Genomic DNA, 13,261 nt, shown 5'->3' on the forward strand with positions numbered 1-13,261 from the left:
TTCTATGATTTTAGCCTTGCAGCTCTCTGTAGTTCTCCACTTCTGGCCTCTTTTATAATTACATTTTCATTACTCCTATCACTAGTACTTCAATTAAAATGTTCAAGGCCTAAAGGGGCAGAGATTCCACTTACTTATCATGAACATGTCATGGGACTGCACAGAAATATTCAAGATGGCTAATGGAATGCTGCCCTTTATATCTAAATGACTATAAAACAAGTGGATAGAAGTTATGTTACAGCTTTACAAAGGCTTAGTTTCAACACATTTGCAGTATAATGGGCTACTGATGTCACTTCACCTTAGAAAGGATATATTAGTCTTGGAAGGAGTTTATCATAAGTTTACCAGAATGGTGGTTGGAACCTAAGATTAACTTGGAATCCAAGATTAAATTGCAAAGACAGGACACATAAACTAAGGTTGTATTTCCTGGAGTTTTGAAGGTTTTGGGGTAATTGATTGAAGTTTTCAAGATATCAGGAACTGTTAAGGTAGATGGAGAGAAACTAATTCTGCTGCTCCAGGTGTAGGACCCAGGGTCGAGGGCTAAACCCTAAACCTTAGAACCAGGAGTGGAGTGAGGAAACTTTTACAAGCAGAAGGCAGAAGTTTGGAACTATGACTTTCAAATGCCAATTGATGTCAGGGAGAGTCATACCGCGCACTTCAGCCTAACTGGTCCATGCTGACCAAGATTCCCATCTAAGCTCGCCCCATTTGCCTGCGTTTGGCCCATATCCCTCTAAACCTTTCCTCTTCATGTACCTGTTCAAATACCTTTTAAATGTTGTTAATGTACCTGCCTCAACCACTTTCTCTGGCAGCTCGTTCCATATGTTGCTGGATTCAATTGTTAATTCTAAATCTGAGATGGATGTACTTTTGTGAACATTAGTTATTAGAGGACATGGACCAAAAGAATATGGAGTTGGATCACAGAAAAGCCATGATCCCATTGAATGGTGCAACCTGTTGGGCTTCCTCCTGTTCCTACACATTCTATGACTCTGCCTTTCTGTATTCACTTCAGAGAGCAATGTGCAGACTTTCACCCTGACAGAGGTCAGTGCCCTCAACACTGATGGAAAGAATGAGAGAACTGGCCGCTGCTAGCAATTTCTAGCAGGAGATTTGTGTCTGTATCCCACCTTCCTGCAGTTAGGGGACATTCGTTCAAAGACTTTCATCTGTTCGCTGGAAGGCAGCCCTGCATACATAGGAAGAACACGAAGGTGCTTTTTCATCCCGCTGCGGGAAAGAGCACGGGCCTGCTCTATCACCATGGAAACCACCATCTCCACTTCCTCCTGCAAAAAGAAAATACTGCTGAAATGGAATTTCAATGCAATTACCTGTGTGGTTCTGCACTCCCTCGCTCCACCATATAAAAATAATTCACACCATTATAAGTATTTGACTACTTTACTTTTTCTTATTCATTCCTGTGCTACTCATAATTCTGCCTGATACTTCTAGATCATTATTCTTTTACAAAACACTAACAGTTTTACTTCTCCCTATGTTCTATTTTTAGCAAGCAGTTAAAAGTACTTGTTAAAGCAGCTGCATTAATTTCAGTCTGGGCTACCAAGACATTCCAAATAAGCAGGTCAACAATCACATTAACATAAATTTAAACAACTATGTTAACCAATGTGTTAAAAATAGTACAGAAGGAATTAAAGCTACATTATCTTAAGCACAGATATCCATTACTTCAAATTTTACCACTAAGAGACAGTTCAAATGGTCTATAAGTAAAGATAATGAGACTCAAATTAAATATACATATGGTTAGCAAGTGTAATGAGATTTGCCAAACAATACACAACTAGGCAGCTGCCATATACTTTGATAAAATGCTGATTAAAATGAATCTTTCTATCCTGAAACCCAATTGTTTAACATCATCAACATTTCTTTCACATAAAGGAAGAAGACCTGTTGCATTATTTTACTTTTCTCTACATTTGGTCAGACATGTTGGGACAATGGTCAATGGGAACCCAGCACGCACAGTACCTCATACAGGTTGGCGCCTTCAGTTGTACATCTAGACTATGAGTGCCAGTTCCCCATAATGGACCCTGACCAACTGCTTTCCTGTCCTCCCCCAACATCCAAAGCACTTTTCCAAAGGAATTACTGGAAATGAATCAAGAAATTGGGAACTTAATGTGATTTTTTTGGTCTTCCTAACCTAATAGGGCTCAAGTGCCATGCTCCGTTGTCATCCTGAGTTAAATCAGATAGCGTGGCAGAGACTGGAGCCACTGCAAAGTTGGAGGCACGTCTGCTAAAATCACAACAGCATCCAAAGAAAGCAGGTTAGGTCCAGGCTACAATGACCCCAATTACCACCATTCACTGACCAGGCTCACACGTAAAGGTAAGGTACCAGATGCCAGGCAGCATCTGTGAAATTCTACTCAGACAAGATTCGGCAGTAGAAACCGCCAGTATATATTGCAGGAGATGAGAGTACTGTATTATCAGCAACTTGCACTGTTGCAATCATGGGGAGCTTGCTGGACTAATTCCAAACATTCAGAGGAATTATACAAACCATTATTTTCATCAAAAATATTTATTACCCTATCAGTTATAGCTTGCTATATCGGTTAGATCTATGATATAAATTAGTCACTTTTTAAAATTTTAAGCAAGGACTACAGGAAAGAGGGCCTGGACAGTATTTACACTAAGGCCTCTGATGACTGAAAGGGACAATTACTCTACAAGTAATATTTACCAGAGTTCCAGATACCTTTAAGTGACTTTGCTATTGGATCCATTCTTCTCCTTAAGGGAGGCAAGAGGCTAATACCACCTGGTTGCCTAGCAACAACTATTGTCAGTCACCTATCCTCAATCAGTCTGCAGAAGTGTGCAAGAAAATCAATGGGCTCTGCAGACCTGAGGCTGAGTTGGCAACTGAACTTTTTAAATCACAGACTGCCACGGTCAGATATAAACACACAGACCAGCCAATGGATTTCATAGGTGCAATATAAAAATTATTGTGTGCTAATGTACAAACTCTTAATTGTAACATACGTTTTAAACTAAGATAGACTGTGGTCACTGGAGAGAACCGCAGTGTATTGCCTGGTCTCTTGGTAAAGTGCTGAGAGGTTGTCAGCAGCAGGATATGCAAGAAAGGGTGTGAAATAGCAATAGGACATCAAAACCAGATAATGACATCATGGAGACAGAAATAACAAGACATGTGGAGACAAGAGCGACAGGCCATCGAAACCAGAAAACAACATCATGGAGACAGAATAACCAGGAGAACAAACATAGTGGGACAATGGATGTGCAGTTTGATTGAATTTGTCAAGCGGAGGCTCGGTTGAATTCTTTCCTGTGTGCATCTATAGAATGTCTTTGTTCTCACTGAATAAAAGGCAGCAGGACAATCCAACGTCAGAGGAAGGGAGCTCCAATCAAGATCAAAGCTGGCACTTCTGAAATGCCCGTACACTTGGACTGGCCATCCAAGATTGGGTGATATATTTAACCTCGGAAGTGACTATAAGCCATAAAACTAATTAAAGTGAGTAAATAGTTGAGACTCTGAAGTTTGATTAAATTAAGGATTAAGTAAAATCATGACCCTTTACATCAGGTGCTCACAATACATTCAGTGCCTCCTTTGACTCAGGTTAATCAGAGGTTGTCAGTCACAGAAAAGAGGCTTACCACAGGTGTTAGTGATGGCTCAGTTTCAAAGTACATTGCTTTACCAGCTGCGCTTCCTTTCTCTTAAACTTACATTCCCTGCATCACCTGCACATCAGAGCTGTCCTTGGTATGCAATGCAGCTATGGAGAAGATACCCTCCCAGAACCGTCCAAGCCTGTGATCCCCACCACTTTGGGGAATAAAAGCAGGTGCACAAAAACACCACCGATTCCAAGTTTCACTTGACTTGGACATAATTATCGTTGCTCCTTCATGGCACTGGGTCAAATTCCTCAAATTTCCTATTTAAAAGCACGGTGGGAATTATCATTATCATCATCATATTGACTGCAGAGGCTCAGGAAGACCCAACACCACCTCAAGGCCAACTTGGGTTGGGCAATAACTGGCTGCCTTCCAGTTACACTCATCTTCTGACAACAGACACTTAGACCAAGGACAGGAAAACCAGCCAGGCTTCCTGCTCCTTGTCACCGTCCATTGCTCTAATTAGAGAACAAGGATAGGGATGATGAGTAAGAACAGGATCAGATTTGGCTGTGATTACCCAGGCACCAAAAAGCCTGCTAATACTTGCACTTGAACAATGCTTGATTGTCTAAAATGCTGGAGGGTAACTGTATAATGGCATCTGGTAAACCTTCAGAAGAGACAACAAGGCTGATTAAAGCAGTTCATTGAGGAGAACGACATACCGTATGGGGCAGGCACGGTAGTGTAGCAGTTAGTGTAACGCTATTACAGCACCAGCGACCCAGGTTCAATTCCGGCCGCTGTCTGTAAGGAGTTTGTATGTTCTCCTTGTGTGACTGCGTGGGTTTCCTCTGGGTGCTCCAGTTTCCTCCCACATTCCAAAGACGTACGGGTTAGGAAGTTGTGGGCATGCTATGTTGGCGCCGGAAGCGTGGCGACACTTGCGGGCTGCTCCCAGAAAACTCTACGCAAAGAATGTATTTCACTGTGTTTCGATGTACAGGTGACTAATAAAGATATCAACTTGCACTCTCCCACAATTTAATCTCTTCTGCCTTCCAAACTATCACACACCCCCTGTTGTATTCCTTCTGCCCTTCCCTTTTCTTTTCAGCTTAAAATTTGTTTATTTCCATCATTTACAGGTTTTGACAAAAGATCACTAAACAGATGTTTATCTCTGCTTCTCTCCATTGACACTGCCTGAACTGCTGAGTATTTCTGGCATTTTCGGATTTCATTTGCAAAATTCAGTATTCTTCTGCGAATAGCACATCGTCTCACCAAAACCTCTCTAACAGACTGAAGATTCTGGATACTGGACCCACTCCAGAGATCTTAACATTAAAAAAATCTGCTGTTCTAATGCTATACCGTGGGAATGCTAGTGGCATTGATGTCATCTTTCAGATGAGATACCGTACCACGTAAATGTAAAAATTCCACAGCGCTGTTCTGAAGAATAGTGGAGTTACCCTTAATATGCTGACTAATATTAATCCCTCAAGTGAAACTTCTAAACCATACTTCCTGCTTTTATCACTTTATCATTTGTAGAAGTTTTCATGCATATATTAGCTGTCATGGTTTCCCACATTGCAAAAGTGACTGTACTTCAAAACCTCTTAACTGCAAAGTACTTTGTGACATCCTGAAAGGGGCACAAAAGAAAAGTACCACAGAAACGCAAGTCATTTTCCTTTACAGCAACAATGCCGCCATTCCTTTAGGGATCACAAAACCAAAGGTAGTAAGTTTAATTTCCATCCTTATTCACATCAACTGATTTTTTTTTGTTATAGCTTGGCATATAAATAAACAGGGGAAAAGTACCTGGCCTGTTAGAAATGCCAGGATATCCCCATCAGCCTCATTCTGGTGGATTTTTGTAACCGTGTCAACCGTAGCCTTCAGATAATCAGGAACTGGGCTGAGAAGAAAAGAGAAACAGAATTGGAACAGTCAGCTGAGATTTAAAGAATTTTATCTGAAATTTAGAGTGGAAAAATTAACAACTTACACTGTCGATAATTCCGAGTCCAGGAAATCCATTCCAGATCCTAACCACTTGCTACATAAAAAGTTTCCCCTCATACCTTTTCCCGATTTCCTTCATTCTACGTTTAATGACGCCTTTACCAACAGGAGCAGTTTCTCCATCTGCTCTGTCTAGACAACTCGTGATTTTAAAGACCTCCGTGAGATCTCCTTCCAACCTCCTCTATTCCAGGGAGAGCAATCCCAGCTTCTCCAGTCTATCTATGCAACTCGGGCCCCTCATCCCTGGGATAATTCAGGCAAATTTCTGCTCATTTGGTCACATTCTGCATTCTGTTATGGTTTTTCCCTTTGTACTTATTTGAAATGATCTGTCTGGATGGCTTGCAAATCAAAGCTTTTCACTGTACCTTGGTACATATAACAATAATAAACTAATTACCAATATATCCCAGAATGGGTAAGGACAGTCAATATCATTCTTTAAAGGACATTTTTGCCATAGTCCTACAGTTTTGTGCTTACCACTACTGAGAGTAGCTTAAGTGTACCTTAATGTATAAAAAATATCAACTGGAAACATCCGACCCTCCACAGTGAGGATGGCACATGTGTCCTTATTGGGGTCTGTGGTCTCATTCAGATTGAAGAAATTTCGAAATTTCTGAAAGTAAAAAAGTAATAAAGAAAGACCATCATGGGCTCAAAAAAGTAACCAAGTAACCAACTAGAGATGAACAAAAGCATAGAGAAATCCTTCAAAAATATATATTATGGAGTAATTTACACTATTAACATTTTATACAGTGGTGTTTTATGACTGCAATTCATGTCACATTAAGCTGCAGTGATCCCTTAACCCACAGGTTTTGTGGCAGGCACGGTAGTGTAGCAGTTAGCGTAATGCTTTACAGCGCCAGCGACCTGGATACAATTCTGGCCGCTGTCTGTAAGGAGTTTGTGCGTTCTCCCCGTGTCTGCGTGGGTTTCCTCTGGGTGCTTCGGTTTCCTCCCACGTTCCAAAGACGTACGGGTTAGGAGGTTGTGGGCATGCTATGTTAGCGCCGGAAGCGTGGCGACACTCGCAGGCTGCCCCCAGAACACTCTACATAAAAGATGCATTTCACTGTGTGTTTTGATGTACGTGACTAATAAAGATATCTTATCTCATCTCATCTTATCTACCAGGTGAAGTCAACAAGCTCAGTGTAGACTAGAAATCGCATAACATAACTTAAATACATGTCTGCTGTAATCTCAGTGGAAGTTCCACAAACCTCAAATGGCATTTCTTCAGATTTTCTGCTGAAGTTAAGATGGAGGATCAAGAGAACTCCCATGAAAATTCAATCCCATAAAGTATATGTTCCATTAACAGAGACTATTGGTAGATAATCTACAACTGAATGAACTGTCCACAATTCTGTTTCACATTACATAACAACATACCTCATTGCTCTTCAGCTGCACCTTCAGAACATGTAAAAAAAAATTATCCTTCTGTCTCTGCCTCTGCCTCAACGTGTGGCTCTGGTTTCAGATCAGGCCACTTGCATATATAAGATATTTAATTCAGTAAACTGTTACAGGGCATTACAGAGCAATGTTAATTTGACACTGAGCCAAATCAGGAGATTAGAACAAGCGAACGTTAAATCGATACTAAGCCAAATAGAACAGGAGACCTTAAACTCGAGTAGATGTAGGTTTTGAGGAGTATCTCAAAGGAGGAGGGAGAGGCTGAGAGATGAAGAGATTTTGGCAGTAAATTTAACAAGTTATATCCTTGGTACAGGCAAAGCCATTAATCATGACGTTAAGAAAACTGGGGATACACAGAAGAAGCCACAATGTAAGCAGCACAGAGATCGTTGGAAGTTGCAAGGCTGAAGGGACTCACTGAGGTAAGTAAGAGGGGGGCCATGCAGCACAAGATCACACAGCCAATCAAGTGCACTATTATGATGGTTGGCAATAATTCAGATTGCCCTTCAGCACAATAATATACCCACTCTGGATACTTCCAAGGATGTAACTGTAACACAAACCTCCGCATCCAGTGTAGCAGACGACACAATCAGTCGCAGATCACCTCTTTTCTTCTGAATCTACAGAAATAAAGTGGAAAACGTCGATTAAAAACGCACTTTGGCAACACACAGTGCATTTATTCAGGGACTCTGGTCTAATTTTTCTGATCTGCTTCTCCATTTTTCACCAACTTTCTATTCCCCTCCTATCCTAAAGGAATTGAATTTTTTTTTACCGGGGACAGAAGAAGAGACATTGAAATGCTTTGGAGAGGAAACAGATCGGAAGGTAGTTTGCAAGAATAAGAGGACTTATGGGTGAGATTTACTTTGAAGATGAAGATTGATGATTGTGTGTGAGAGTGTGGGGTGTGGTCCGACACAGTTTCTTAGAAGACTTGCAGAGGGCTGGGTGACCTGTGTGCCAGAAGGGAAATGAATTAGACTGGAGCCTTATAAGGCATGAACATACAAACACTCATGTTGGAAGCAAAAGTAGGCCAGTCAGTCCCTCCAGCCTTCTGCTCCATTTAAAAAGATCAAGGTTGAACTGATTGTAACCCTTACATTCCCACCTTCCCCTGATAACCTTTCACCCGCTTGCTTATCAAGAATTTACCTACCCCTGCTTTATAAATACTCAAAGATTCTGCTTCCACCCCAAAGATACGTGAGAGAAACAAATGTCACCTCAGCTCTGTCTCAACAAGTCCCTTATTTTTAAACATTTACCCACTACTTCTAGATTCTTCCACAAGGGGGAGCATACTCTCCACAGCCATCCTGTCAAGATCTTAGGGGGTCAAGGGAGCACAATGTAGGCCCCTTGGACAAGATAAGGTTATAGAGGACAAAGCATTATAGGGAAAAGCTAGGCAGAGGCATGGAATCAGGATAACCATTGTCAATAGACTATTTTTAAATCATTGAACATGAGGTGCTGAGAGCTAAATACTATGCAAAAATTCAGCCAGAAATCATACTACTCAAACATGGCAAAAAAGAGCTTGGATTATGGAAGGGCTTACAAGAGTATAAAAGAAAAGTTGCAAATATTGAGAAAACACTCAAAATAGACACTTCATGTTTATCTTTTGAATGTTAATGAAGCTGCAGAGTATTCCTAGTATTTTCTTCTACAATCTAAGATCACATCTTTCAATAGGAAAGCATCACACAATTTTCTTTCAGCAAACACTTGTGCACGGATTACAGACCTTTCTTAGTAAGCCGATAGCTACATCTGTGTACAGAGTTCTTTCATGGGCTTCATCCAGGAGGAGAACACTGAAACAGCAGCAAAATAACAGAACTCATTAGATAGGTGTGCTCATAAAACTACCAATGTTCCTTTACCACGTGGTACAGGGGTGAATATCACAGCATCAAATGTATTATAAGGTTATCGGTGTTCTGGTGCAGCAAAGGATACTGCAGATTAATATAAATAAATGTAAAATATACATAAAATTTTCTTTACAAGATACTGCATAAGAAATTTACAGAATTAATACTGAAAGTGATGGTAAGTTTATGTATTTTTGAGTTGGAAAAACATCAACCTTAATAGCAATTTGCCCTTGACTCTCATTGTCATTTCATTCTGCTCCACCCTACAGTCCCAGAGTAACCTTCTTTTTGCTGCCACCTTGTCAGGCTGAGTATTTTTGATCCTTCCGTCTAATACAGTCTTGTTTAAGTTTCTTAATCACTGCTGGAGCATGGTTTCAGGCCACTTTTCAGCTAACATCATTTGTTGTAAATCTCCAATAATGTGAGCTGTTTTCTCCTGTTTATATGTGTCAACCTTGACATTTAAGATTGAACAACTGGGATATAGAACATAGAACACTACAGCACAATACAGGCCCTTCGGCCCACAATGTTGTGCCGACATTTTATCCTGCTCTAAGATCTATCTAATCCTTCCCTCCCACATCGCCCCCCCCCCCCCATTTCTCTATCATTCACCTATCTATCTAAGAGTCTCTCAACTGTCCCTAATGTATCTGCCCCCACAACCTCTGCTGGCAGTGTGTTCCACGCACCCACCACTCTCTGTGCAAAAAAAAATTTCCCCTGACATCCCCCTTATACCTTCCTCCAATCACCTTAAAATTATGTCCCCGTGTTAGTCATTGTCCCCTCGTGTTAGCCATACTTTTATCAAAGATTGTTAATTATGAAAAAACAAGAAATAATTAATATTCCCAACCCACAACCACATCAATAAATGGCAGAGAACCAAAGTATTTTACAGTACGTGTCACATTCTGTTCTTTATAATTCACTACTTACTTGAGAGTGAGGTGTTTGAAAAATAAATTGGGTATGGTTTCCTTTCATGTTTTTTACTCACAGCCAGACGAGCTAACATTCTGTACCACTTTGATGGTGCATGGAGATTTGATCCAAATTGTGCTTAGCTCAATATAATTCTCAGTTGGTTGAACTAAATATAAGTATTGCTAACAACCTCATGACTAATATACATCAGTCAATGAAACCTTAAAAGCAGCAAGATGCAAGTAGCTCAGGTTTGCTTCATTTTACTTGCAATAAAATTTTAAAATACCAGTATTTATTACAGAACTAAGTAACAGCCCAAAATCATTGAATTGCTTTGTCAATATTTACCTGTATTTCTTCAGTAAAGGGTCAGCCATCATTTCCCTGACAAGCATCCCATCTGTAAGGAACTAAGCCACAGTGGCACAGTGTTATTCAATGTTTTAATTCAGAGTATTGTAAAACCCTGACTCATATAGCACTATAGAGTACCAATGTATGTCTTGTATCAATGGTTTGTGTTCATTAATTGTCACGTGACAAGATCCTACACCATCAAGAAAATTGGTCTGATATAGTAATAGGGTTAGGTGAAGAGGGACAGGAAGACCTTGTGAAACATAATTTGGTCCAATTAGCCTGCCACAGTCTCTATATAATCAATTAATGTGATCAAAATGTGATGGTCAGGAAATAAGACTATGCATATGAAAAAAGTTAATTCTAATTCTCTTTCTTTCTCCAACTGCTTCAAGTACCAGATGGGGTAACATTTCTCAGGGGCTTGTGCGTTCCTACACTTTAGTCAAATTGAACTTAAGAGTCATGGAGTCATAGAATTATACAGCATGGAAACAGGCCCTCCTGCCCAACTGGTCCATGCCAACCAAGATTCCCATCTAAGCTAGTCCCATTTGCCCACGTTTGGCCCATATCCCTCTAAACCTTTCCTATCCAGGTACCTCTCCAAGTACCTTTTAAATGTTGTTAATGTACCTGCCTCGGCCACTAAACCACTTCTTTGGATAGTAGGCATCAGCAAATTATTCAGCCATAAGGAAGCATCACAGGCAAGCTCTGTCCTCTCCTCAACTGATATTCGGACAGAGTTCCATCAGGGATAGTCAAACAGTGACCAGGAGAAGGATCCATGCTCCATTTTCTTCTCCTTAGCCCTGACAGTGCTTGAAACTAAATAAAGCTCTCTGAAGTCATTCTAACTGACCTAGTATGGTTTGGGAACCTAACCTGTGAACTTTCTGGTATTGTGTGACATTGCTTTAGCCAGATTCTCAGTGGCATAAATTGACAGTAAATCTTACCTTTATTCTGGTGGCTTGGGAGTCTGTGCAATCATCAAAACGGATGCAATAGCCAACTTCATGACCCAACAATGCCCCTCGTTCCTCTGCTACACGTCCTGCCACCTAGACATATAGGGAAGAGAAATCAACAGGAATAAAGTGCTTGCAGATCTTACTCTTTGAGATGCAATTTCACAATAATCAAAGACCCCACCCACCCAAGTCATTCTCTCCTCTTCCATCAGGTAGAAGATACAGGAGCCTGAGGGCGCGTACCAGCAGGCTTAAGGACAGCTTCTACCCCACTGTGATAAGACTATTGAACGGTTCCCTTATACGATGAGATGGACTCTGACCTCACAATCTACCTTGTCGTGACCTTGCACCTTATTTCACTGCACTTTCTCTGCAGCTGTGACACTTTACTCTGTACTGTTATTGTTTTTACCTGTACTACCTCAATGCACTCTGTACTAACTCAATGTAACTGCACTGTGTAATGAATTGACCTGTACGATCGGTATGTAAGACAAGTTTTTCACTGTACCTCAGTACAAGTGAAAATAATATACCAATATTAAAAGAAAGTTGCGTGTCTGCAGAAGATTTCAGGACTTTACAGGCAATGATGCCTTTTCCAGCACTAAGGCACAGCCTTGCAAGTTGTTGCAAGTCATTAATATTAAAAAAGATTCAAAATGTTTCATCAGACAAATATTTTCATCTAACCAAAGAGAAAGGCATTGGGTAGATAAAGAAAAACTTTATCAGAAATGTAGACCTTAAGAAGGGTCCCATAAGAGAATTAAGAGGAGACCATCTTATTGCTTTGTTCATTTTCCCACTATAAGAGTGTTAAGTCCTCTTTTTCTTGGTAAAAACAGCTCATGTACTTGCGTGAATGATGTTACAGAAATGGAGGCCATTTGGCCCATTGAGCACATGTCGTCTCCTTAGACGAGCCATCCAATAAATCCTACTCTTCTGTTTCCCTGTAACCTTGGAATGTTTTCCTCTGAGTATTTATCCAGTTTCCTTTGGAAGGTTATGAAATATGCTTCCACCACCCTTTCAAGCAATGCATAATAACTTGCTGTCCTCAGTATTTACTACTAAGTGAACATCACCAACAACCTGTCCTCGTCCAACCATGTAGATGCCATGGCTAAGAAAGCTCATCAGCGCCTCTACTTCCTCAGGAGGCATGTCCCCTTTGACACTGACCAACTTTTTTCGAAGCACCTTAGAAAGCATCCTATCCAGATGCATCACGACTTGGTATGGCAACTGCTCTGCCCGGGACTGCAAGAAACTGCAGAGAGTTGTGAATGCAGCTCAGCACATCACAGAAACCAGCCTCCCCTCCATGGACTCCGTTTACACTTTTCACTGTCTAGGTAAAGCAGCCAGCACGATCAAAGATCCTACCCACCCCACACATTCTCCCTTCTCCCCCCTCCCGTCGGGCAGAAGATACAAAAGCCTGAAAGGACATACCACCAGGCTAAAGGACAGCTTCTATCCCGCTGTTATGAGACTATTGAATGGTTCCCTAGTACAATAAGATGGACTCTTGACCTTACAATCTACCTCGTTGTGACCTTGCACCTTATTGTCTGCCTGCACTTCCTCTGTACTGTAACATCTTATTCTGCATTCTGTTATTGTTTTTACCTTGTACTACCTCAATGCACTGTGTAATGAATTGATCTGTATGGATGGTATGCAAGACAAGTTTTTCACTGTACCTCGGTACATGAGATAATAATAAGCCAATTTGCCAATTTAAAATTTATTTTAATTTCTCAAGGCTATTATTTACATAAATAATGAACATCAGCTCATGTTAACAACTAAATTGACAGAGACACTACAACTTATTACAATTTATAAATGCACAAAAGCTACAACACATTATGCTTATGATCACACCACTAGACAAATCTGTAAGAC

General features: G+C 40.7%; 1 protein-coding gene across 1 annotated transcript in view; it reads right to left on the reverse strand.

The window, feature by feature from the left end:
• The window catches only part of dhx35 (DEAH-box helicase 35), a 52,658-nt gene that overhangs the window by 25,359 nt on the left and 14,038 nt on the right, over nt 1–13,261 (reverse strand). Inside the window, exons 5-11 of the mRNA XM_052031349.1 lie at nt 11,327–11,431; nt 10,353–10,414; nt 8,933–9,002; nt 7,734–7,793; nt 6,237–6,349; nt 5,521–5,617; nt 1,155–1,313 (exon numbers count right to left, since the gene is read on the reverse strand). Of these exons, the coding sequence (XP_051887309.1) occupies nt 1,155–1,313; nt 5,521–5,617; nt 6,237–6,349; nt 7,734–7,793; nt 8,933–9,002; nt 10,353–10,414; nt 11,327–11,431 (666 nt within the window). The remainder of the gene's footprint in view (nt 1–1,154; nt 1,314–5,520; nt 5,618–6,236; nt 6,350–7,733; nt 7,794–8,932; nt 9,003–10,352; nt 10,415–11,326; nt 11,432–13,261) is intronic.

The sequence above is a fragment of the Pristis pectinata genome, chromosome 16, assembly GCF_009764475.1.
Source record: "Pristis pectinata isolate sPriPec2 chromosome 16, sPriPec2.1.pri, whole genome shotgun sequence".
Classification (NCBI taxonomy): Eukaryota; Metazoa; Chordata; class Chondrichthyes; order Rhinopristiformes; family Pristidae; genus Pristis; species Pristis pectinata.